We start from the raw sequence: 24,613 nt of genomic DNA, 5'->3' as shown, positions 1-24,613 counted from the left end.
CCTGGTAAGTGGTTCTGTATTGCTAAGAGCTTGCAACGCTGCGTTCATATAACATGTGTTACCTAAAATAATCCCCTGAATTCGTTCAGTATTTCAGGTGATGAAAAATATTACCAATATTTTGAAGACCCACTAATCCTCCGCCTCTACGACCATGCGAGTTGTACTCACTGAAATCTCCAACCTCACTCGAATCGGAAGCATCGCCATCACCGCTCATTACTACATTCAAACCAACGCTATTTTCGAAAATTGCGCCTGCAATAATATTTATTAAGTATAAACGGTTGAAAGGAAAAAGTTACGCCTGCGGCTCAACGTAAAACAGTTAAGCATGAGGTGTACAATGTTTTACGCACAAATGACTTGTCTACAAAGTGATCCAGTTTTAAGTGTCAATAATTCACTCATTTCGACATTGATTATGTCATTTTCCTGAAGAACGCTTCATAAGGAAGATACAGTACTCCAAATTTTAGTTTAAAAATAGCTATTTATATAACCAGTTACGAAAAGTGCGATTTTGTGTAACAAATGAATGTTTGCAGGGCGAGTTCCTGCAATTTGAATGAGTTACACAATTAGACATTTTCGAAACGTGTTTTATACATGATTTTTTCTAATTTTGAATGGTAAATAGTTAAAAGTGGTACAAACTAAGTAAATTATAGTTTCACATCCAACATCTATGCCTACATCCCAATTCCCCACCAGATGTTCCAAATGAAATATCCATGGTGACTTGTGGGTGTATTGTTAATATATCAAAATGTTGCCACGTCAAATATTGTTTATGCTGTAAACATTGCGACAGATGTTTAATGGTGCGATAATTTAATTGAAAAATGAACAACTTAGATTCAGGATTACCGAGTGATATCGAAGAGGCTGCAAGAAAAGCTGTGCTGACTCTCATTCCCGAAATATCTAAGTCGCTGTACGATACAGCTTACGAAAAATTTGAAATATGGCTTAAATCAAAAAAGGTAAAACACATAAATGAAAAAGTTATGCTAGCTCAAGCCTAGTTTATAAAAGAAATTTTAACTTTAGTTGTAACTTTAGCATTAGTAATAAATTTAGTATTAACCCTAAAAAAAAAGGGTGTTTATAAAACCCTTAATTTAACCATACAGTTTTCTGAAAGGTAACCTAACTTTAATGTTATTTTTTTCAAGTTTTGCTGCCTAATGCCACATTACTGCACTAAATTAATAGCAAAAGGATATTCTTTGAATTTCTGTTTAGAAATTTCATAAATAAAGCAAAAATTCAATCTTAAGAAGAAGTTTAAACATTGGAGATTTAACTTTAGTATTAGCTGTAAGAAAATTTAGAATTTTATGTAAAACCAAGGTCAGAAGCTACAGCTAAATTTACAGTTAAAGTTAAATTTTGTTTATGAACATCACAATTTAAAACCACTACTTCTATTCTTAATGCTAATACTAAAGTTAACGCTAAAATTAAATTTTGTTTTATAAACCAGGCTTTACTTCGAGGAAAAGATGTAAATCTTCAACATTATGGTGACTTTATTCAATGTTGAGAGCGAAGCTGTCTCTGAAAAAAGGCATAGACATTAAAGGTTATTGCAGTTTGATTGCGTAGGTATTTAAAAAGATGCAGCGATGGGTATAAGGCGAAGAAATCTAATGTGTTTACTAGAGAAAACATGTCGGAGTTTTTAAAAGAAGCAGATGATTCCAAGTGGCTAAGGTAGGCCTAAACTATTACACAAAATTTCGATATAATCACTTATTTTCATGTTTCAGGTGGTCCTTATTGTAGGTGTAGCAGGCGCCTGTCGAAAGGTGGAATTAACGTTTCTTCGAAATGAAGATGTAATAGATGAACACTCGCATTTTCGAGTTAACATTCCAATCACAAAAACAAAAACATCACGTGAATTTGTCATAACGGAAGGAGGTATGGAGGGACTCAGTTTTGTAGATATACTAAGAAGATACATTAATATGCTACCAAAAAAATTGAAGCACAACAGATTTTTTATTAACTACCTACATGGTAAATGCAGTATACAACCAGTAGGTATTAATAGTATTGGCCAGTTACCAAAGAAAATTGCTGAATTACTTGGCTTAAAAAATACAGGATTATTTACTGGACATTCGAAGGTCGTCTGCTACCTTTCTTGCAGACTCTGGAGCCAATTTGTTGAAAATAAAACAACATGGGGGCTGGAAATCGAACTCTGTTGCCGAGGGATATGTTGAAAACTCGATTGAAAACAAAAAAAGCATTTCTGCTAGCATTCTTGGTGAAACAAGCAGTGCCAAATCACTTGCTGTAACAACAAATTCAAGAGACAAATTCGGGCATCAACTTGTCGAACTGTACAGGGTGCTGCATTTTCGATGGTTTTACGGGGTACAGAGAAAACGGTAATAGATAGAAAAAAAGTAGCATACGTGTTCCGATCTCATTTTCTGAGCTGAGAGGACTGGCGAAGAGTGCGCTGCGCAAACTTCTTTTGTTTCAAAGATACGGGGGTTTTTTGAAAATTGGTCATTTTGGAACATCCTCTGTATTTCATTTGCTATTAAAGTTATCAAAAAAGGAAAAACGGTTTCCGGTAGAAGTTTTGACGTAGAATCCAATGGCGTAGTCTGTTTTTTTCTATTACGTTTAGTTTCTGACATATGACACTAAGTTATATTTTTTTAAATGGAACACCCTATATATTTTTAGTTCATTTAATTCTGTTTATTTTTACCTTTTCAACGGTGTATTACAACATATAAGTTTGTAGAGGTTAATCCTGTTATTTTAAAAAAAGGACCTTTGCTAAGCTAAAAAAAGGCCAATATCTAAAATACCAAACAAAATCGGAAATCATATAAGCTAACACATCAGAAAATTAAATATTTTTAATAAATCTTATTAAAAATCTAAGTTACAAACAGTTCTACCGTTACTTTAATAAGAAAAGTGGCCATTTCTATTTTCTTCTATTTTTAAGGTAGAAGTTAAAAAAACTGTTTATAAACGACATGTTAATATGAATATAGCCAAATTTGGTTTCGACTGGGTATTTTTATACATATTATTTAGCACTTTTTTATTAAGGAAACGCTTTTCATTTTTCAAAAACCCCTCGTATCTTTGAAACAAAAGAAGTTTGCGCAGCCCACTCTTCGCCAGTCATCTCAGCTCGGAAAATGTATAACGTATACGTGTTCCGATCTCATTTTCCGAGCTGAGATGACTGGCGAAGAGTGGGCTGCGCAAACTTCTTTTGTTTCAAAGATACGGGGGGTTTTTGAAAATTGGTCATTTTGGAACCTCCTCTGTATTTCATTTGCTATTAAAGTTATCAAAAAAGGAAGAACGCTTTCCGGTAGAAGTTTTGACGTAGAATCCAATGGCGTAGTCAGTTTTTTTCTATTACGTTTAGTTTCTGACATATGACACTAAGTTATATTTTTTTAAATGGAACACCCTATATATTTTTAGGTCATTTAATTCTGTTGATTTTTACTATTTCAACGGTGTATTAAAACATATGTTTGTAAACGTTAATCTTCGTAATTAGAAAAAAAGCGTTTCCTTAATAAAAAAGTGCTAAATAATATGTATAAAAATACCCAGTCGAAACCAAATTTGGCTATATTCATATTAACATGTTACATGTCGTTTATAAACAGTTTTTTTAACTTCTACCTTAAAAATAGAAGAAAATAGAAATGGCCACTTTTCTTATTAAAGTAACGGTAGAACTGTTTGTAACTTAGATTTTTAATAAGATTTATTAAAAATATTTAATTTTCTGATGTGTTAGCTTATATGATTTCCGATTTTGTTTGGTATTTTAGATATTGGCCTTTTTTTAGCTTAGCAAAGGTCCTTTTTTTAAAATAACAGGATTAACCTCTACAAACTTATATGTTGTAATACACCGTTGAAAAGGTAAAAATAAACAGAATTAAATGAACTAAAAATATATAGGGTGTTCCATTTAAAAAAATATAACTTAGTGTCATATGTCAGAAACTAAACGTAATAGAAAAAAACAGACTACGCCATTGGATTCTACGTCAAAACTTCTACCGGAAACCGTTTTTCCTTTTTTGATAACTTTAATAGCAAATGAAATACAGAGGATGTTCCAAAATGACCAATTTTCAAAAAACCCCCGTATCTTTGAAACAAAAGAAGTTTGCGCAGCGCACTCTTCGCCAGTCCTCTCAGCTCAGAAAATGAGATCGGAACACGTATGCTACTTTTTTTCTATCTATTACCGTTTTCTCTGTACCCCGTAAAACCATCGAAAATGCAGCACCCTGTACAAATTGTGTAATTAATATTTACAATAATTGATTTTTTAAATTGTTATGTTCCTTTTGATATAAATTGTCGTATTCATTTATTAACTAGTTAAGAAATGGCCATTTCATCACCAGTTACAAAAAGTGTTACTTTTCCTAACTAGTTACGAAAAGTAGAATGTTACGTCACTGTTGTCAGTTTTTAAAAGTGCCACTTTATATGTCAAAATTAGAAAAAATTGTTTTTTTCCTATAACTGTCAGACCGTAGCACGGTGATAGCAATGGTATTCCGCGGCCAAAAGTCATGTAAAAAATTGTGATTGAATTTTAGTTTTTCTATAGTTCCTTTTAGAAAACTGTCCTACTAAACAAAATACGAAAAAATACTTTTCATCACATCACCAAATTTGAAAAATTGAAATTCTATTTTAAATTTTCAAGACTTGTTGTATGTAATTGGTAAAGTTAAAGTAGTTGTAGTTTTTTTTTTATAAAACTTCTTGGTACTTGGTAAATTTAAGAAAATATTAAGTTATTAAAGGATATATTGGGTTTTTGTAAAATTTTTTCGTTTTTCGTGGAATTATATAGTAAATTACTAAAAATGTGCTCATATTTTCTTTTTACAAACAGATAAAACTATATTTCTTTCAAATCTCAAAGATGTGAGCAAATTATCACTTTGATATAATGAAAACTTCGGAATTTGGAACAAGTACTTGAAATGAGTATTCGTTTTGTGATGACGTTCGTCAAAATTGTTCGTCACAAACCGGGAAACATAATTTTCAAGAGAAGTGTTGATAGAATGTGACAGAAGCAGCTCAGAATGGCGGTTTCCTGTTACATTCTACTGACCTTTCTCTCGGTAAGTCCCTTTCCTCATTTCAAGAATACGCACCCTGGGAGGTTTACGAGTTAATTTTTGACACTAAAAATAGCCAAAAAAACTAAATTTTTGGACTAATTTGGGGTTCAACTTTTTCGACTATAAGTAGTGTAAAACTAAACATTCAAGATTTGTGATAATCCAAATTTGTACTGAATAGTCTAAAAACTTGTTATTCACTACTTGGAAATTAAAAATTGGCCTTTAAATTCGTTTTTTTCAGAGTGTCTGAAACTGGATTTCAAGCACAACAGTCCGAAAATCAAGACAAAAATTGATTCACATAAAACTCATTTTTCACTACTAAAAATAGTCTAAAAGTATATTTTCAGGACTTTATTTGATGTACAACTCACTTTTCTGGACTAATTCAATTCTACAATTAGTGTTCAAGACTAATATCGTAGCTAGTGCCAAAATTTTTTACTTTCATCACTGAAGAGTCTCAAATTTGACTTTCACTATTATAAATAGTCTAAAACTCGATTTTTCAGTCATAAAACAGTCCGAATTTCTAGAAATGCTCCAATTTTTTGCACCGATTAGTGTAGAAGTCAATTTAATAGTGAAGAAGCTTGAAATTACATTTTCTGACTGGCTTTCAAGCTTGATAAATGAAAAACATTGTGAAACAGACTGAAAACAGCCTTAAAGCACTAAAAACAGTCTAGATTTTTAAGATATGATCAAATTTTTAACACTGAGGTGTCTAGAAGTCAATTTAATAGTGACAAAGCTGGAAATATCATTATTAAGCCTATGGAAAATGTAAAAATTGTTTTACAATGTAAAAAAAGTCTGTTATGTCCTAAACTTGGTGAAGATAGCCCTGAAACTCGATTTTCCTAGTTGAAAGCAGTTTTAAAGCACTAAAAATAGTCCAGAGTATGAAAAAAACTGTTAAGAAAATTAAAATGAAAGTAAAAAACCTGAAAAGATAGTCTTTAAGTCAATTTTTATGAACCTAATGTCAATATGATGTATTTTAAGACTAAAATATTGAAATTGGTTTTCAAATTATGAAAACTTACTTCAAATGCAAATTTTAAGCTTCTGATGTCACTTTTCATTGGTTCAGAGTCACTTTTTGGTGTCCCAGTCAATTTTCAGTTTAAATGTGTGAATTTGTAGTCAAAAATTCTAGAGAAAATAGTTTTTTATGTCTACAAATCAATTTTTAGTACTAAACTTTTTCCGAAAACTATGAGAGCTGACTACAAAGAGAGTTTTTAAACCTCCCAAGTCAATTTCAAGTCTAAAGTATTTCAATTTGTCTGAAAACTATGAAAACTAGTTACAAAGACATTTTCACGGTTTCCAAGACAATTTTTAAGTTGGGTTGGGTTGGTTTGGGGTCTTTGAACGTAATAACTCAATTATCTCGTAATGAGTTAGTCTCGTATGAGACACTTCCTTTTTTGGAACTTGAACAAAGAAATAAAAAAACAGTAAAATAGTCATTTTTGAAAAATATCTAGTGAGGAAGAAAATAAGGCAAAAAAATTAAACCATCTTCCTGTACCAATCTCGTCATTAACAGCACATAATTGAGTATTAGGTAATTTCATAAGTGCTTGTTCCAAATTTGACTAAAATTGCTCCAACGATCTGACAGTTATGCCATAAAAGCGATTATTTATGCTAAACTCTGAAGGACTGTATTTTCCTTACAAAGCATTTTTCAGGAAAATGACATAATGCATGTCAACCGGTGAATGTCAAAACGGTGAATGATGGCATTTCAAACAGGACCACTTTGTATACTTGATAAGAGTAGTAAAATTCATTAAAAATTTCAGTGAAAAAGTCTGGCTACTAGTGAACATTATCCGACAACAATACACAGTTCAGTTGATGTATTTTACGGCTAGTTTATATTGAAAAACGGTATTTTTTATAAAACGATTATACAGCTTGTTGGAAAAAATACTTACTGGCACATCAGAATTTGTGGAGTAGTTCCAAAGTAGGAGGAGTTCACACGAAACACGAAAAAGAGCCAAACAAAATTGACTGTAGCGCAATTCAAAGCATTAACTTCCTGTTAATGTGGTGGTTTTAAACTATCCCGTTAACTTGTTTTTGATAAATCAATACAAAACTAATTTGGAGTGCATTACGCTTTGAAGTTGTTATCGTACGCTGAATTTGTAGCAGTACCAGTTTTGGGTTCTTTCAGGTCTAATTGCTGCATATTACTTTTGTCATCTTCACCGTAAATTTTGATTAATTTAGTTTAAGGAAATTAGTTTAGTTTAACACACGCAAACACCTGATTGACTAATCATTTAATGGTTTCTTAGAACCAAACTACTGTTTTCAAATTGCTGTATATAGCAATGTTGAATGGCTGCTTTTACCACATTATGAATGCACCAAGTTTGTATTTAAGTACCTTCTAAAAAGATAATATTAGAGGATAATAAAATTTACATGGGAATTTTCTATTCTTATGAAACTGTACAAAACAAACATTCTCTCTAGCTCTTCATGTTAATCTTATGGATCTGTGCCATTTTTTGGCAGCAACTCTGTGTTTTTAGCTACTTACCATGATGGTCTTAGGTAAACAAACATTACAGAGTCGTTTATGCGTAAAATGATAACACACTACTGAATTAATAGTTTGCAATTATAAATTACCCCTGTCCGAGCTACCGGATCTTAAAGTAGCGTAGCTGCCTCGTCCTGAATCCTTATTGTATATGGATTGCCGATCGGCATTATCGAAATCGTGGGAGTAACTGTGCCGTTTATATTGATCCAGAAACACTTCTTGTTTGCAATCGTAGCACCAAATTCGACGAGTGGACAAGTTCATGTGAGTGCTGTGCAATATGTTTGCCTGCAGAATAAAAACTATGTGAAATTTTACTTAAAAAAATAATAAAATACATTCTACAATGATGCTTTTATGAGAGCTATACAGGGTGTCCAGTAACCACATGATCAAAAGCGTACTGTGACATTTTTAGATCGATTGATGGTCAAAGTTCTTGATAAAAAATCTATTTTCGGAAATATTTGGAAAACGTTTCGATGGATTTTAATGAAACTTGCTGTGGACTTGTCTCTAAGTAAGGCTCATGGTTTGATCAAACAAGCACATCCATTTGCATTTGGCAAGTGTTAAATTCTTCAGTTAACTTTTTATTATTTAATCTGATGTATTGGTCCTTTTTCAAGGCTTTACTACTCTTGGTAAAATCTTGTAGCATTCATAATTCTTCCGCAAAAAATGTTTGTTGTGTCCCCCTGCTATTTACCATTTTACACATTTTTATTGCAAATAACGTAGCCACCAGTTAATTTGATAACTACAAACTAACTATCAAAGTTTTGATGTTGTTAAAAAAAACTAAAACATAATTTTCTATTGAAACTACCAGCCAGATCTCAAAAGCAGAAGATTCTCAAAAAAAATAGAAATTACAACAAGTGTTCGATAGTCCACCATTTTCAAATTGAATTGAACCTTTCTCAACATTTCTGCATCATCCCGAATTACGTTTGCCTCGTTCTGCACCCTACGTATTAACTCATCATCGGATTCCGCAGGAGTAGCGTAGATTTAATTTTTTAAGGCACCCCATAAAAAAAAATCTAATGGTGTTAAGTCGGGGGACCTAGAGGGCCATTCGACAGGAACATCTCTTCTTCTCCTTCCGATCCAAGTGTTGTTTAAATGTGCAGTTACATTTCTATTATTCCTACAGGAACTATCCTAGATCTTTCGAAGGCCTATGACTGTCTACATCGAGAAATCTTATTAAATAAAATGGAAAAATATGGGATAAGGGGGCAACCATTGGAGTGGGTAAGGTCATACTTGCAAAACAGGCAACAAATAGTGGCTGTCACTAAAGATGGTCAATCTAGTAGGTCAGGGACTCTTTCAAACGATTATGGAATAGCACAAGGTAGCATTATAGGGCCAATCCTCTTTGTAATCTTCATAAACGACTTGTATTCGGTAGCAGATGAACCATGGCAAACTATTATTAACTATGCCGATGACACCAACTTGTTGATTGGAGACAAAAATAGTTTGAGCCTAGTAAGCAATAGTCAATATTTAACGTCTAAAATTGAAGCATGCTGATAACGGCTTAATTTTGAACGCAGAGAAAACTGATTTAGTCCTGTTCAGGACAAAACAATCAAACTTTGGTAAACTGGAAGGACTCCCGATTGTCGGAAAAGACATAACAGTATCTGAAAACACGAGGTTCCTAGGGGTTTATCTGGATGAGAACCTTGACTGGTCTTTTCATTTGGATAAACTCTTGAAAACTTTGGGAACTATCTGCTACGGAATACGATTCACTGGTAAATATCTAAGTGAGCAATGTCTAAAAATTCTGTATAGCGCCAATTTTGAATCCAGACTGAAGTATGGTATTATGTTCTGGGGCCGAGATGGTAGGGTTCAGAACATTTTTATTGCTCAAAAACGAGTTATGAGAATAATTAAAAAAATGGATTATCGGCAATCATGTAGAAACACTTTCAGGTCAATGGGACTAATGACAGTATATGCTCTGTATATATATGAACGCTTAATGTTCTTTTTCAACAACAGAAGTTTATTTTTTCAGAATCCACAGGTAAACAAATATAATACAAGATTAACCCATCAAATTATGTATCCAACACACCGGCTGCAAATAACAGAAAAAACTCCCCACTATATGTGTATAAAGCTCTTCAATAAGTTACCTATGGATATTAAAACAATTGTGAGTAACCAAAAATTTAAAGGGAGCTAAAAAAGTTATTAATCCAATTGGAACCCTATCATCCACGATTACCTAAACATGTAGAGGTTGAACTCTCCTGTATTGAATGAGTATACTATATCATAAGTATAATAATATACCTAAGTAGTCTCTCTTTTGCTGACGCAATTTCATTAATGTGTAGAGAAGCAGGATGCACCATTGTGCATGAACCACATCTGAGAGGGGCATCCTCCATTAGAACAGGCAAAGTATTCACTAAGAATTCAAGATAATTTTCACCATTCAAGCGATGGGGCAGGAAAAGTAGAGAGTACCATATATTACGATAGAGAAGGATTTTCTATGATAGAAAAGACATTTTCTTGCTATTCCTTAGAGAGTTCGCCTTCAGAAGAGTACCAGTTTTATTGCTTACAAATATAAGGAAACACGCGCAGAGGCAATGATAAGTGTCACCTGCGAAATTCACTTATTCAACCATTATTTCACTTTGCATCCTAGTTCTTATAGAAGGATTATACTCGAGAGTTGTACATTTTGAGAAAGATCCATTCCGCCATTTAATTATTCAACTATCATTACTACTGTTTATTTCAGCTGCTTTTAATAGTTGTTTGTTTTACAAGGCGAAAAAGTAGTACATTTAAGAAGAAGAAAGATGAGGCAGTAAATGTGCATTTTCGCCGAGTCAAACACATAATTTTTTCGCCGATTATTGTCAATCAGAATAACTTTTTATATTTAAATAGTAATACACCTAATAATGAAAACTGAAGGTGAACTCTCTAACGAATAGCAAGGAAATTTCTTTGCTATCATAGAAAACCCTTCTCTATCGTAATATATGGTACTCTCTACGTTTCAATTGGCGAAGATCGGCACTCAACGTAGCTATTCGGGTTGTGTAAAATAGAAAGACCAAATGAGGTCTTGCTATGATTTTATCTCTCTTGCGGCTATGAAATTTTGTATTTGCCAATCTTTATTTTCCGTCGTCTTCTAAAATTCAAATGTTTTGTTTTTTAACCTTTATGCCCGTCAGTGTCAACATTGTGTCAATAAGGTTGTGTTGGGGACCAATTAATTGTGTTTGCACCCCCCTTTCTTTATTTTTGAGTTTTTAGTTAAAGTGTTAATGCATCTATTAGTTATTGTTTTTGAGGTGTAAGCTGTTCTTGATGGAATGGTTGTGTTATGGCTATATGGGTTCCATCAACACATCCTAAAGTCCCATCCTACTTTCTTCACAAAATGCATAAAAATTGGTAGCATGTTTACAAGCAACTGAAAAATATTAATGGTCTAACAAGAAAATAAGAAACTGAAGAGACAGAACTACAATAAATAAAACCAACAACAAAAATGGCAACAAAACGGATTATTTTAGAATGTAAACTTTGAAATATATGATTAATTACTGAAAAAGAAAGTAAAAAACGTAGAATTATTCAAAGTAGCGTCGTTGATACTTGTCATTAACCCTGAATACGACGAAACAAGCAAAAGCCCTAGATTTATTACTAGAAATTAGTCAATGTTTTTAGGACCGATAAGTTCCCGTTTTCTGTTGACGGTGTCAGCCGAATGTGATAGAAAATAGCTTAGAGAGTACCAACAGTTAATAGAAAGAAATTTTCTTTCTTGTCTATTTCTATGCGTTTTCTATTTCCTACATTGTTACGGAGTTCGCCTCCTGTCCACCTATGATGTACCTACAACAATAATTATACCTGTTTGGTTGCTATGATTACGATCTTAAAAAGACATCATAAATAAGCCAAAATTGACATCTAAAAGTTTCGTCAAATTTATAAGTTGTTTCTTCATGATGGAGACTATGGAGAGTGACGACGATGTACCACTAACGCCTCCGGAGGTGCGAGAAGCAGCCAGGAATGTAGAAATTAATCTCCTACCGGAAAAATCGAAAAAAATATATAAAGACACATACTGCCAATTTATGGATTACCGGAAGAACAAGAACATCGGTTCGTTTTCAGAAAACGTGTTAATCGCATATTTTGCTGAACTGTCTCAAAAACTAAAGTATTCTACATTGTGGAGTGTATATTCTATGCTCAAATCCACCTTAAGCACTCATCATAATGTAGATTTGGCAAAGTATTTGAAACTAAGGGCTTTTTTAAAAAGGCAGAAAGATCGATACGAACCCAAAAAATCTAAGGTGTTTGAGAAGGAAGAAGTTATTAAATTTTTATTGGAAGCTCCAGATGCCAACTATTTATCAACCAAAGTAAGTTTCAGAACTTTGTATCGAATTTTAAGTGAATAACCAAGTATTTTTGTCTAGGTTGCGGCGGTTCTTGCGATTGCCGGAGCATGTAGAAGTGAAGAACTTGTGCGAATGCAATTAGATGATATTAAAGATATGGGCAATAAGCTATTAGTTTCCCTTCCTGATACCAAAACGAAGAGACCGAGATCTTTTGTGGTATCAGAACACCTGGACATGTATAGAAAATATGCTTCTTATCGTCCTTCTGGATTTGAAAGCCGAAGATTTTTCTTCAGATATTGGAGGGGTAAAGCATTAAAACAAGTTATTGGAATTCATAAATTTGGTGCTATGCCACAAGAGATAGCAACTTATTTAAAACTACCAAATGCTCAGAAGTACACTGGACATTGCTTTAGAAGGACGTCTGCTACTTGGCTTGTTAATTCTGGAGCTGACATCACAATGCTAAAAAGACATGGAGGATGGAAGTCCACAAGTGTTGCTGAAGGCTACATAGAGAATTCAGTCGAAAGCAAAAGTGTGATTAGTGAAAAAATTCTACCAAATATTCCCACCTGCAGTGACAGTGGGAAGAGAAAAGATGAAACTTCTAGTTCATCGGTGTATTTGAAAAATAGTTCTAACGAAGTGAACGACAAATCAATAATAATAGAAGGATGTTCTAATTTTACTGTTAATGTTTCTAAATAATTATATATACTTTTGAATGTTTGACTCCAAAAATGTTATAGTGTTTGGTGTTTTTTCTTAATAAATGTTAAATTTTATGTTGTGTAAACAATGTCATATTTATATTGTCCCTGCGCCAGGTAAGCGGCATTAAAAAATTTTTACTGCCTAGGCAGTAAAAGTGGTTGTTTACAGCCTGTCGTTAGGCACTAAAACAACAGGTTTACTGACAATCGGCGAAAAAATATAATTTGATTGGTTACTAGTTAAATGTTTAATAATAAAGAGTATGGTTTGATTTGACTTAATTAATAAATGGTTTATTGGTAATTGGTCTATTCATCTTTCCAACATTTTCCCTTGGTTCCATTTTCTAATTTTTTTTTTTTTTTCCATAACCGTACTATGTATAATTCTCGAGAAACAGCCGCGTGCACGGCTTATTGGGACTCCCTGTACCATAGTTGCGTAAATTACAGCACAGTTTGTGATTGGTTGAGAATTTTTTTTTTTACCAATCACAAACTACCCCTTGTGCTAAAATTGACTACAAGACCCAAATACACAGCGCCGTCGTACCAGCGTAAATTACCATCAAAATTTTGTAATTTATATGCAGGCCTATGACTGTTAAAAGTGCATCCACTAGATATTAAGAAAAAATCAAACCAACAATGTTTAACAAAAAATAGATTCACAAATTTTTGAGCCAGTTTCAAGAAGTTTTAAGCACACACCTCCAGATTAAGAACTTTAAATCAAGGAAGTTTTTAAATTAAAGTTCCTGATTGAATATTATGATGGTCATTCACTACACCTCTGTTTTTACATAATTTCATTATTAAATTAGACTGGTAAATATGCAATAAACCATAACTTTTGTAACTACAAAATTAGTTATCAAAAACTAATAAAACAGTACTGTATAATAAATATGTTTTCACTTACAGCATTATGTTTGGTATTGTGATCATTAGACTTTTCTCCACATCCAATATGACCACAATTCTCCCTCAGACAAAGCCACAAATTAGGACCGCGGCAGTCACAATCTGAGCAGGATATCTCCTGAATAAGAAAACTCAGTCAGTTTGAGTTTCACTTTTCATTGATGTGGTACTTTTTACAAAAAACTTACATGTTTTAAAGTTAATATCCTGAAAACCTCATTGATGTCAGTCAGGGAATCCCCTAAATGGGGACAAGGATGATCCATGTTCTAGAAAATTAATTTTCAAATATACACTTATATCATAAACTATGGACTATAATTGCAGTGAAACTAGTTAAAGGAGTTCAAAAAGTTGTAGTAATCTAAATACTGGTAATTAAGTTTGTATCAGTTAACCACAATTATGATAAAAATACATTTAAACTTCAACAACCATAAATTACACTATTATGTTGCCCCATATTTAGTGTTATTTGTTCTAAGGCAATATATGGGTTAATACATTTATTACACACAGTTTTTGATAAAAATTTCCTATTGAATACCTCCTATTGCAGAACTGTGTTTAGACACATTCTCTCAAGTTGTAGTGCACATTACAAAAAATCAACATGCATGTGCAAACGTGTACTTTGATTTATGTTCTAACACGTAACCCAGTCTATTAAGACATTTAATTAACAAATACTTTAATCAGGAGAGTAATTTCAGCTGCACCAGTTTCCTGGTTCCAGGAACATGTCAACTTTAATGTTTTTTCAATGTAAACAAATCAAATAACATTCGCTTACCTCAGATTACATTAGTGGCACTATGATCCAGCACGGGGAACGGGATAGTTAGCACTGTAGAAGAATTTTAATTCTTTTAATAATCATCGTTACAATGGAAAAATCACAAATATTCCATTACAAAATTACAAAATAAAAAATTAAATTGACACTTGACGCTAGTAAGAGAGAACACTGACCGTCGGCCGTCATCTGTCAGACTGTCAGATTTGATATTATTAGTAGAAAGAAGACAGAAACATTTTCAGTATACCACCATAAAAATGGAGGAAAGCGAGTATCACTTACAGCTTATTTTTTCCTGTACTAAATAATTAAATCAGTACTAGTACGTGATTCAAATGTTCGTTTATTTAACTTTGAAGTTACAAACTTGATTATAAATGCACTCAATTATAATGTACTCTAATAGTTTACTAAAATAGCATCATTTTTAATCAAATTCTGCTCCAATGGTAATACTGATGTCACCCGGTAGTACTCGCGTTTGATGGTACCATTTATTGGTATCCAGTACAACTGAAAAAATACGTCATAAAGTTGAAAATTGTGTTAGTAGAGGAGGAGTTAACTTACTTATTTCTCCAGGATGGACGACAACTTCCACTTCCTGACACTTAAAGTAGCATTCTGGTGGAGGCGCCAGCTTCCATAGCTTTTTCCCAGTTAGCTGAGCTTGCCAAGATGGGAAATGCACGTCGTCAACCTGGAACAAAAATGCAAAATCTAGTTAATTGTAGCTATAAAAATATAACTTAATTCTAGTAGATTTCAAAATATTCTTTATTTTTATACTGACCAAATGGCAGAACTGTACTTACCTAAACTTGTACTACTTAAACAAAGGTTTTTTGCATATAGAGTGGTCACAAAAAGTTGTATCGTATAAACAATAATATGTGCTACTCGTAAAAAGTGTTTTTTTTACTTTCGCATTCATTTAACAAAGTGTTTAAGAGAAAAACTTCCACTTAAATTTTAGTAACACAAATAACGATTCTGGACCTACTAAGTTGTTTTTTATTATTTGCAAATAGTAGAGTGATCAGCATAAGAAAAACATATTTAAAAACTTTCCAGAATTTTTTAAATTTGCCAGAACAGGCCACTTAATTTTATTTCAAGTGTCCTAATCCTTTCAAAACATTTGTTTAAAAATTAATAAAAAATTGAAAAATTAAGCCTTCCAAATGTTTTTTTAATTGTTAGATACCTCTAAAAAGGTTCTCCAACCTTCCAGGAAATTTTCAAAATTGTCAAAGAATATTACACCTTTTCAAAAATGCTGTAAAATCGCATCTAAAATCATTTGGAAAGTGCCAGATACTTCTAAATTATATGACACCATTAAACCTGTTTTTCAAATAAAAAAGAAGCTTCTACAAGAAGTGTTGTAAGCCTTATTCGTAAAAATTGCCAAATGTTTCCAGAATCATTTTAGAAATGATTGAGGCTTGAAAATAATACTAAAAACGTTTCACAAATTACCTCAGAAAGTCTTTACAAACATGTGTTAACATTTCAACATTTTTTTAAAAATTGGCAGAAGACTCTAGAAAGATCTTAAATCTTTTAATAGCTTTCTAAAATTGTTATAGAGGCCTCTAAATTCATTTTAAAAGTGTCAGAGAATTCTAAATATTATTGCAAACCTCCCAAAAATTACCTTAAATATTTCAAGAATTCTTCATTATGCAATACTGCTGGAAACCTCAGAAATTACCAGATGCCTCTAGAAGTGTCTTAAATCTTCCAAGAAAAATCTAATCCTATTGCCAGAAGTCTTTATTTTAGATATACCAAATGTCTAAATATTATTTAAACACACTAAATATTGCCAAAGAGAAGACACGTAAACCAAAAACGTTAAAAGAACATAAAATAAAAAATTTCCAAAAACTATTAAAACCGTCGTAAATTTTCCAAAAATTCTCAAAAATAAGCAGAGAGTCATCTGCAATTTTTTTTAAATTTTTTAAGATTGCTGGTGGCCTCTAGAATTCTTATTTTGAAAAATGGTGATGTAAGCCTCTAAAAAATACTGAAAATGTTTTACAAATTGCCAAATAATTTTAGAAATATCAGAGGGTTCTAGAAACTGAAAACATGTCAAACATTATCAGGTGCCTCTAGAAGTGTCTTAAACATTCCAAGAATTTTCTGACATTACCAGAGGTTTCTAGAATAATTTTAGAAATATCAGAGGGTTCTAGAAACTGAAAACATGTCAAACATTATCAGGTGTCTCTAGAAGTGTCTTAAACATTCCAAGAATTTTCTGATATTACCAGAGGTTTTTAGAATCATTCTGGAAATATCAGAGGGTTCTTATAAAACTGCTGAAAACATCCCAAAATTTATCAGATGCCTCTAGAAGTGTTTTAAACATTCCAAGAATTTTCTGATATTACCAGAGGTTTCTAGAATAACTTTAGAAATATCAGAGGGTTCTAGAAACTGAAAACATGTCAAACATTATCAGGTGCCTCTAGAAGTGTCTTAAACATTCCAAGAATTTTCTGACATGACCAGAGGTTTCTAGAATAATTTTAGAAATATCAGAGGGTTCTAGAAACTGAAAACATGTCAAACATTATCAGGTGCCTCTAGAAGTGTCTCAAACATTCGAAAAATTTTCTGATATGGCCAGGGGGTTTCTAGAATCATTCTGGAAATATCAGAGAGCTCTAAAAACTTCTGAAAACATTCAAAAATTCCCAGATGCCTCTAGAACTGCCTCAAACATTTCAAAAATTTTCTGATATGGCCAGGAGGTTCCTAGAATTATTCTGGAAATATCAGAGAGTTCTAAAAACTTCTGAAAACATCCCAAAAATTATCAGATGCTTCTAGAAGTGTCTTAAACATTCTAAGAATTTTGTGATATGGCCAGGGGGTTTCTAAAATCATTCTGGAAATATCAGAGAGTTCTAAAAACGTCTGAAAACATCCCGAAAATTTCAAGATGCCTCTAGAAGTGTCTCAAACATTCGAAAAATTTTCTGATATGGCCAGGAGGTTTCTAGAATCATTCTGGAAATATCAGAGGGTTCTAAAAACTGCTGAAAACACCCCAAAAATTATCAGATGCCTCTAGAAATGTCTTAAACTTTCCAAGAATTTTCTGATATGGCCAGAAGGTTTCTAGAGTCATTCTGGAAATATCAGAGAGTTCTAAAAACTTCTGAAAACATCCCAAAAATTATCAGATGCTTCTAGAAGTGTCTTAAACATTCTAAGAATTTTGTGATATGGCCAGGGGGTTTCTAAAATCATTCTGGAAATATCAGAGAGTTCTAAAAACGTCTGAAAACATCCCGAAAATTTCAAGATGCCTCTAGAAGTGCCTCAAACATTCGAAAAATTTTCTGATATGGCCAGGAGGTTTCTAGAATCATTCTGGAAATATCAGAGAGTTCTAAAAACTTCTGAAAACATCCCAAAAATTCCCAGATGCCTCTAGAAGTGCCTCAAACATTCCAAAAATTTTCTGATATGGCCAGGAGGTTTCTAGAATCATTCTGGAAATATCAGAGAGTTTTAAAAACTGCTGAAAACACCCCAAAAATTATCAGATGCTTCTAGAAGTATTTTAAACATTCCAAAAATTTTCTGATATGGCCAGGAGGTTTCTACAACCATTCTGGAAATATCAGAGAGTTCTAAAAATTGCTGAAAACACCCCAAAAATTATCAGATGCCTCTAGAAGTGTTTTAAACATTCCAAAAACTTTCTGATATTGCAAGAGGTAAATAGAATCATTCTGGAAATATCAGAGGGTTCTAAAAACTTCTGAAAACATCCCAAAAATTCCCAGACGCCTCTAGAAGTGCCTCAAACATTCCAAAAATTTTCTGATATGGCCAGGAGGTTTCTAGAATCATTCTGGAAATATCAGAGAGTTCTAAAAACTGCTGAAAACACCCCAAAAATTATCAGATGCCTCTAGAAATGTCTTAAACTTTCCAAGAATTTTCTGATATGGCCAGAAGGTTTCTAGAGTCATTCTGGAAATGTCAGAGAGTTCTAAAAACTGCTGAAAACACCCCAAAAATTATCAGATGCTTCTAGAAGTGTCTTAAACTTTCCAAGAATTTTCTGATATGGCCAGGAGGTTTCTAGAATCATTCTGGAAATATCAGAGAGTTCTAAAAACTGCTGAAAACACCCCAAAAATTATCAGATGCTTCTAGAAGTGTCTTAAACTTTCCAAGAATTTTCTGATATAGCCAGAAGGTTTCTAGTCATTCTGGAAATATCAGAGAGTTCTAAAAACTTCTGAAAACATCCCAAAAATTCCCAGATGCCTCTAGAAGTGCCTCAAACATTCCAAAAATTTTCTGATATGGCCAGGAGGTTTCTAGAATCATTCTGGAAATATCAGAGAGTTCTAAAAACTGCTGAAAACACCCCAAAAATTATCAGATGCTTCTAGAAGTGTCTTAAACTTTCCAAGAATTTTCTGATATGGCCAGAAGGTTTCTAGAATCATTCTGGAAATATCAGAGAGTTCTAAAAACTGCTAAAAACACCCCAAAAATTATCAGATGCTTCTAGAAGTGTCTCCAAAATTCGAAAAATTTTCTGATATGGCCAGGGGGTTTCTAGAATTATTCTGAAAATATCAGAAAGTTCTTAAAAGTTCTAAAAACATCCCAAAAATTCCCAGATGCCTCTAGAAGTGTCTCAAACATTCCAAAAATTTTCTGATATAGCCAGGAGGTTTCTAGAATCATTCTGGAAATATCAGAGAGTTCTAAAAACTGCTAAAAACACCCCAAAAATTACCAGAGGGCTCTAGAAGTGTCTTAAACATTTCAAGAATTATCTGATATTACCAGAAGCCTTAAACTTTTCATGCAAGAATTTTCTAGAATTGACAGATTCCTCTATAATCACTTTGGAAATGCCAGAGGAACAAAAAACTAGGTTTGAGAAACATCGCTCAATAGTTACTGAAGTTGGTGATGCCACAGCAATTTTGTTTGAATTCGTAGATGATTTTTCTGTATAATATACTTACATGCATGTGAGCACCATATCCTGGTGTGCCCATAAAAACCCAACTCAAAGACATTTGCTCCGACATATTTGACAAAAAATAAGGCCGATCGTAGAACTGTTTCAGGTACCTTCCAGCTTCATCGTTACAATTGTTCCATCCAACGTACCAAGGTTTCTCCCCTGAATTTCCTCTGATCCGATCAGCACTCATATTAAAAACCTCCTTAACAGAGGTAAACTCGGTTTCGTAGGGGAAAAACTGACAGTTTTTGTCCTTGCCCGACCTTAGTTCAACGGTTTCGAACAGAGATTTGAAGAAATCAAAAGTGAATAAAGATTTAGCTGGCCAGTTTAGAGCACCGTCTGATACTACAACAGGTTTGAAACGATTGATGTAGTTTTCCAGTAGGAAATTAGGAGAAACGTTGGTGATTTTGTCGACTTGAGTGAAACTTTCGCAGATGTCGCATTGTTCAGGTTTTCGGAATAGTTTAGGTGCGTCACGTGGCATATCCAGTAAGCACTGAAACAGAATTGTCATTATACAAAATATTAATTACAAAAATAGTTTTGAAAATCGTTTTGACAAAAGAAAAAATAGTGAGAGGCGTAATATTCGGTGGGACAGGAAAATTTACCAATTTTACCATTAAGTTCCAATTTGACCAGTAAATATGGGTCTAATTAAAATTTGCTTCAAAGATATAATTTTTCCTGTCATATGGCTGCACATTAATTTCATTAAAGCAATTTTTGGTTAATAATGTCCAAATAAAATCCTGAAATTAAAGACTGAATAGAGGGCTGTTTTAATTTGTAATATATTGTTTTAGAAATTTTGATTTTTGAATAATAAAACTTTTCTGACAAAGTGATTCCTGTACCAAATGAGTTCCAATTTTACAACTTTTGTATGAACAAGCAGCCTTTTATAAAAAAATTGCATTTTAAGCATTTCGTCACTTTTCTTTAATATCTCATGTTTAAATTATGAAAAATAATATGTTTTTGAGATGAGAAAAATGACGGAAATCTGAAGATATTATTATTTAAACAATTTGTAATTTACCAGTAATTTACTGACTTGTCAAAATGGGCAGTCACGTAACCACTGTCATAAATCTCAGAAACAGGTTTTGTATCGAAGACTACAAAATATTTTTTTTAATCCGTGATTTTTGCAACTTTTGAATAAAGTTTGACAGGAACAAAATTGTTTGTCAAACCCACTGTGAGTGAGAAAATAACAGTTTTAAGCACATTTTTGAAATCCTTATTAAATTTCCTATTTAATAATCTGAAAAAAACACTGCAAAACTTGGTACAGTCAAGGAGAAAAGCGGTGTCAAAGTTTAAACTGCCAGAAACACAGTTTGAAAGGACAGTCAGGGACAAAATCGCCTGGAAAACCCACTTGGAGTAAGAAAATGACTGTTTTAAGCACATTTTTGGAATCCTCATTAAATATCCTATCCAATAACCTGAAAAAACACTACAACATTTGATACAGTCGGGGAGAAAAGCGGTGTCAAAATTTGAACTGTCAGAGACACAGTTTGAAAGGATAGTCAGGGACAAAATTGACTGTGAAACTCACTTGGAATGAGAAAATGACTGTTTTAAGCACATTTTTGGAATCCCCATTAGATTTCCTATCCAATAACCTGAAAAAAACACTACAAAATTTGGTACAATCAGAAAGAAAAGCGGTGTCAAAATTTGAATTGTCAGAGACACAGTTTAAAAGGATAGTCAGGGACAAAATTGACTGTGAAACTCACTTGGAATGAGAAAGTGACTGTTTTAAGCACATTTTTAGAATCCCCATTAGATTTCCTATCCAATAACCTGAAAAAACATTACAAAATTTGGTACAGTCAGAAAGAAAAGCGGTGTCAAAATTTTAACTGCAAGAGACAGTTTGAAAGGATAGTCAGGGACAAAATTGACTATGAAACTCACTTGGAATGAGAAAGTGACTGTTTTAAGCACATTTTTGGAATCCCCATTAGATTTCCTATCCAATAACCTGAAAAAACATTACAAAATTTGGTACAGTCAGAAAGAAAAGCGGTGTCAAAATTTGAATTGCCAGAGACACAGTTTGAAAGGATAGTCAGGGACAAAATTGACTGTGAAACTCACTTGGAATGAGAAAGTGACTGTTTTAAGCACATTTTTGGAATCCCCATTAGATTTCCTATCCAATAACCTGAAAAAACATTACAAAATTTGGTACAGTCAGAAAGAAAAGCGGTGTCAAAATTTGAACTGCCAGAGACACAGTTTGAAAGGATAGTCAGGGACAAAATTGACTGTGAAACTCACTTGGAATGAGAAAATGACTGTTTTAAGCACATTTTTGGAATCCCCATTAGATTTCCTATCCAATAACCCGAAAAAAACACTACAAAATTTGGTACAGTCAGAAAGAAAAGCGGTGTCAAAATTTTAACTGCCAGAGACAGTTTGAAAGGATAGTCAGGGACAAAATTGACTGTGAAACTCACTTGGAAAGGGAAAATGACTGTTTTAAGCACATTTTTGAAATCCTTATTAAATTTCCTATCTAACAACCTAAAAAAAACACTACAAAATTTGATAGTCAGGGAGAAAAGCGGTGTCAAAATTTGAACCGCCAGAAACATAGTTTGAAAAGACAGTCAGGGACAAAATTGCCTGTAAAAGTGTAAAACTCACTTGGAAAGGGAAAATAACTGTTTTAAGCACATTTTTGGAATTCTCATTAAATTTCCTATCCAATAACCTAAAAAAACACTACAAAATTTGATAGTCAGGGAGAAAAGCGGTGTCAAAATTTGAACCGCCAGAAACAGTTTGAAAAGACAGTCAGGGACAAAATTGCCTGTAAAACTCACTTGGAAAGGGAAAATGACTGTTTTAAGCACATTTTTGGAATCCTTATTAAATTTCCTATCCAATAACCTAAAAAACACTACAAAATTTGATAGTCAGGGAGAAAAGCGGTGTTAAAATTTGAACCGCCAGAAACAGAGTTTGAAAGGACAGTCAGGGACAAAATTGCCTGTAAAACTCACTTGGAAAGGGAAAATGACTGTTTTAAACACATTTTTGGAATCCTTATTAAATTTCCTATCCAATAACCTAAAAAAACACCACAAAATTTAGTACAGTCAGGAAGAAAAGAGGGGTCAAAATTTGAACTGCCAGAAACACAGTATTTGAAATGTATCAGTAATTTACCAGTCAAATTTTCCTGGTAAGGTAAAATATTTACTTCACCGGTAATTTACCCATCACTAGGAAAAACGAACAAAATCCAGTGGCGTGCATGTTTTGAGCTTCGAAAGATTGCAGAATTTAGTTAAGCAACAAGCAAAAGAAGAAAAGATCCGTTATTGTTAGTAAGGGCATATCTAAACTCCTGACGTCACTAAACATATTTTTGATTGCATGTACAGTCTAGATAAAATATTAATGGGCGTTTATTTGGAACAACCTATATGTACAAATTTACCTCTGGATTATTCGAAAAGCCAACGGTTCGGAAAGTAGCGACCACTAAAACAAATGCGGAAAGCATTAAGACATGTTTAATCCACTTCCTGTCAGCACTTTTATACTTCTTAACCACCGTGAAATTTGACAAATCCGAACTCGTAATGTCGGAATTTTCAAATTTCTGACTCAACACTTTTACACGTTCTTCTACTTGATGCATTCTGGACTGAGTGCTTCTGATGTACGTATCACGTGTGTGTGTTAGAAATCCAATTTACCTTATCAGAGGACGCAGATGGTTTCGAAACCAGCGACTTGTGTAATTCGTGAAATCTCTCCCTTAATTCCGGATGGTTTAATCAAAATTGGCAAGGGCAAGAGAAATCCAATTCATATGCGTAAATTAAGTTTTTCCTGAAAAGAAACTAACTGGAAAATGTGGAAACTAAAACCCGCCAGCAGAGCAATGAATAGAATTTTTTTAGGGTTGGTAGTTTTTTTGTAATTGAGGAAGTGGAAAATTGCGTTTCATGTAGTCATATACGAACAAAAAGTGAACTTCCTCTGTAGTATATTATTGCAATGTGAGCGCTTCGTTTCAAAATAAAAACAGGAAAAACATGTTAAATATGTATTTGGCTGGTGTTTTTTAACTAATAAATCAAATAATGCAATAGTACCTTTATTACATACTCAGGTGGAAAGTGTTTGATTTCTGTCGAGAGATTAGGTAGTTACTAGTAACTCAGTTTCTGTTTCAGAGAGACGACAATTCAGAACCAACCAGCCAAGAAGAGGACCACAAATTCTCCCAAACCTTCCCCCGGGTGGCGAGAATTTTATTCTCAACATCTGGGTAGAACCTTTCCGAAGTTAACCCCGTAAACCATCCCCTACTCACCAGATCCTAACTCCCCAAAACTTCAACAGCCGGCTTTCGTCCGTCTGTTTTTACATCCTATAGTTTGCCAGGACCACCAGAGATGGACGCGCGGACGAAGAAAGAAGAAATGGAGGACAAAAGAGCGCCAGAAGAGCCCCTCTGTCAGCGGGAGCATCCTTCTCCCACGACAGAGAAAATTCCTGGACTTGTAGCGACTTCCTCTTCCAGACCTATCCTTTTGGTCTACAGTGATGGGAGGGTAAAAAGCAGTGGTATTGCTTGACCCATCTCACTTACTGACTATTGATGGGTAATTCTGTGCACCAGGGCTTGTAGGTCTTCGAGATTGTCAGCAAACACGATGGTATCATCGGCGTAGCTGATATTATTCAATCTGAGTCGGTTTGTCTGAATTCTCTTGTTCATGCCGTCTAGGGCTACATTGAAGATGCGCTCCGAGTATAGGTTAAAGATAAGAGGCGAAAGTATGCAACCTTATTTAACTTATATTCAGAAACCCTCATAAACAGAGCACTTTTAGAGCAAAATACAGGTATTAAAGTAAATGGGATCCCAATAAACAACATAAGATACGCCGATGACACGGTTGTAATTGCAGAAACTCCAGAAGATTTTCAGATACCAATT

General features: G+C 33.4%; 4 protein-coding genes across 6 annotated transcripts in view; 1 reads left to right on the top strand and 3 right to left on the bottom strand.

Moving 5' to 3' along the window:
* The window catches only part of Usp20-33 (Ubiquitin specific protease 20/33), an 88,602-nt gene extending 73,845 nt beyond the window's left edge, over nt 1-14,757 (bottom strand). For 2 of the 3 annotated variants that reach the window (XM_081972907.1, XM_081972910.1), the window contains exons 1-6: nt 14,595-14,757; nt 13,990-14,070; nt 13,800-13,919; nt 7,824-8,025; nt 115-258; nt 2-62 (exon numbers count right to left, since the gene is read on the bottom strand). In XM_081972907.1, the coding sequence (XP_081829033.1) occupies nt 2-62; nt 115-258; nt 7,824-8,025; nt 13,800-13,919; nt 13,990-14,067 (605 nt within the window). In that variant the 5' untranslated portion in view covers nt 14,068-14,070; nt 14,595-14,757. Of the gene's footprint in view, nt 1; nt 63-114; nt 259-7,823; nt 8,026-13,799; nt 13,920-13,989; nt 14,071-14,348; nt 14,489-14,594 lie in introns of those variants that run through there. The other variant, XM_081972908.1, reaches the window with a different exon arrangement.
* Nucleotides 1-24,613, bottom strand: part of LOC145725573 (uncharacterized) — a 214,783-nt gene that overhangs the window by 91,007 nt on the left and 99,163 nt on the right. The window lies entirely within an intron of this gene.
* LOC145725572 (uncharacterized) lies at nt 11,456-12,872 on the top strand. Its single transcript, XM_081974367.1, has 2 exons — nt 11,456-12,176; nt 12,234-12,872. The coding sequence occupies exons 1-2, from the start codon at nt 11,748-11,750 to the stop codon at nt 12,870-12,872; spliced, it is 1,068 nt and encodes a 355-aa protein (XP_081830493.1). The 5' UTR covers nt 11,456-11,747.
* Nucleotides 14,928-23,594, bottom strand: LOC145724569 (uncharacterized). The gene is made up of 4 exons (XM_081972921.1): nt 23,099-23,594; nt 19,619-20,122; nt 15,171-15,300; nt 14,928-15,113 (listed from the first exon to the last, which is right to left on the bottom strand). Exons 1-4 carry the CDS (start codon nt 23,300-23,302, stop codon nt 15,028-15,030), a joined length of 924 nt encoding a protein of 307 aa, XP_081829047.1. The 5' UTR covers nt 23,303-23,594; the 3' UTR covers nt 14,928-15,027.

Source organism: Ips typographus, linkage group LG2 (genome assembly GCF_016097725.1).
Source record: "Ips typographus isolate SLU linkage group LG2, UJ_Ityp_2.0, whole genome shotgun sequence".
NCBI classification, from domain to species: Eukaryota; Metazoa; Arthropoda; class Insecta; order Coleoptera; family Curculionidae; genus Ips; species Ips typographus.
Note: the sequence above shows the minus strand (reverse complement) of the source record. Positions and strands in the feature narration are given on the sequence as shown.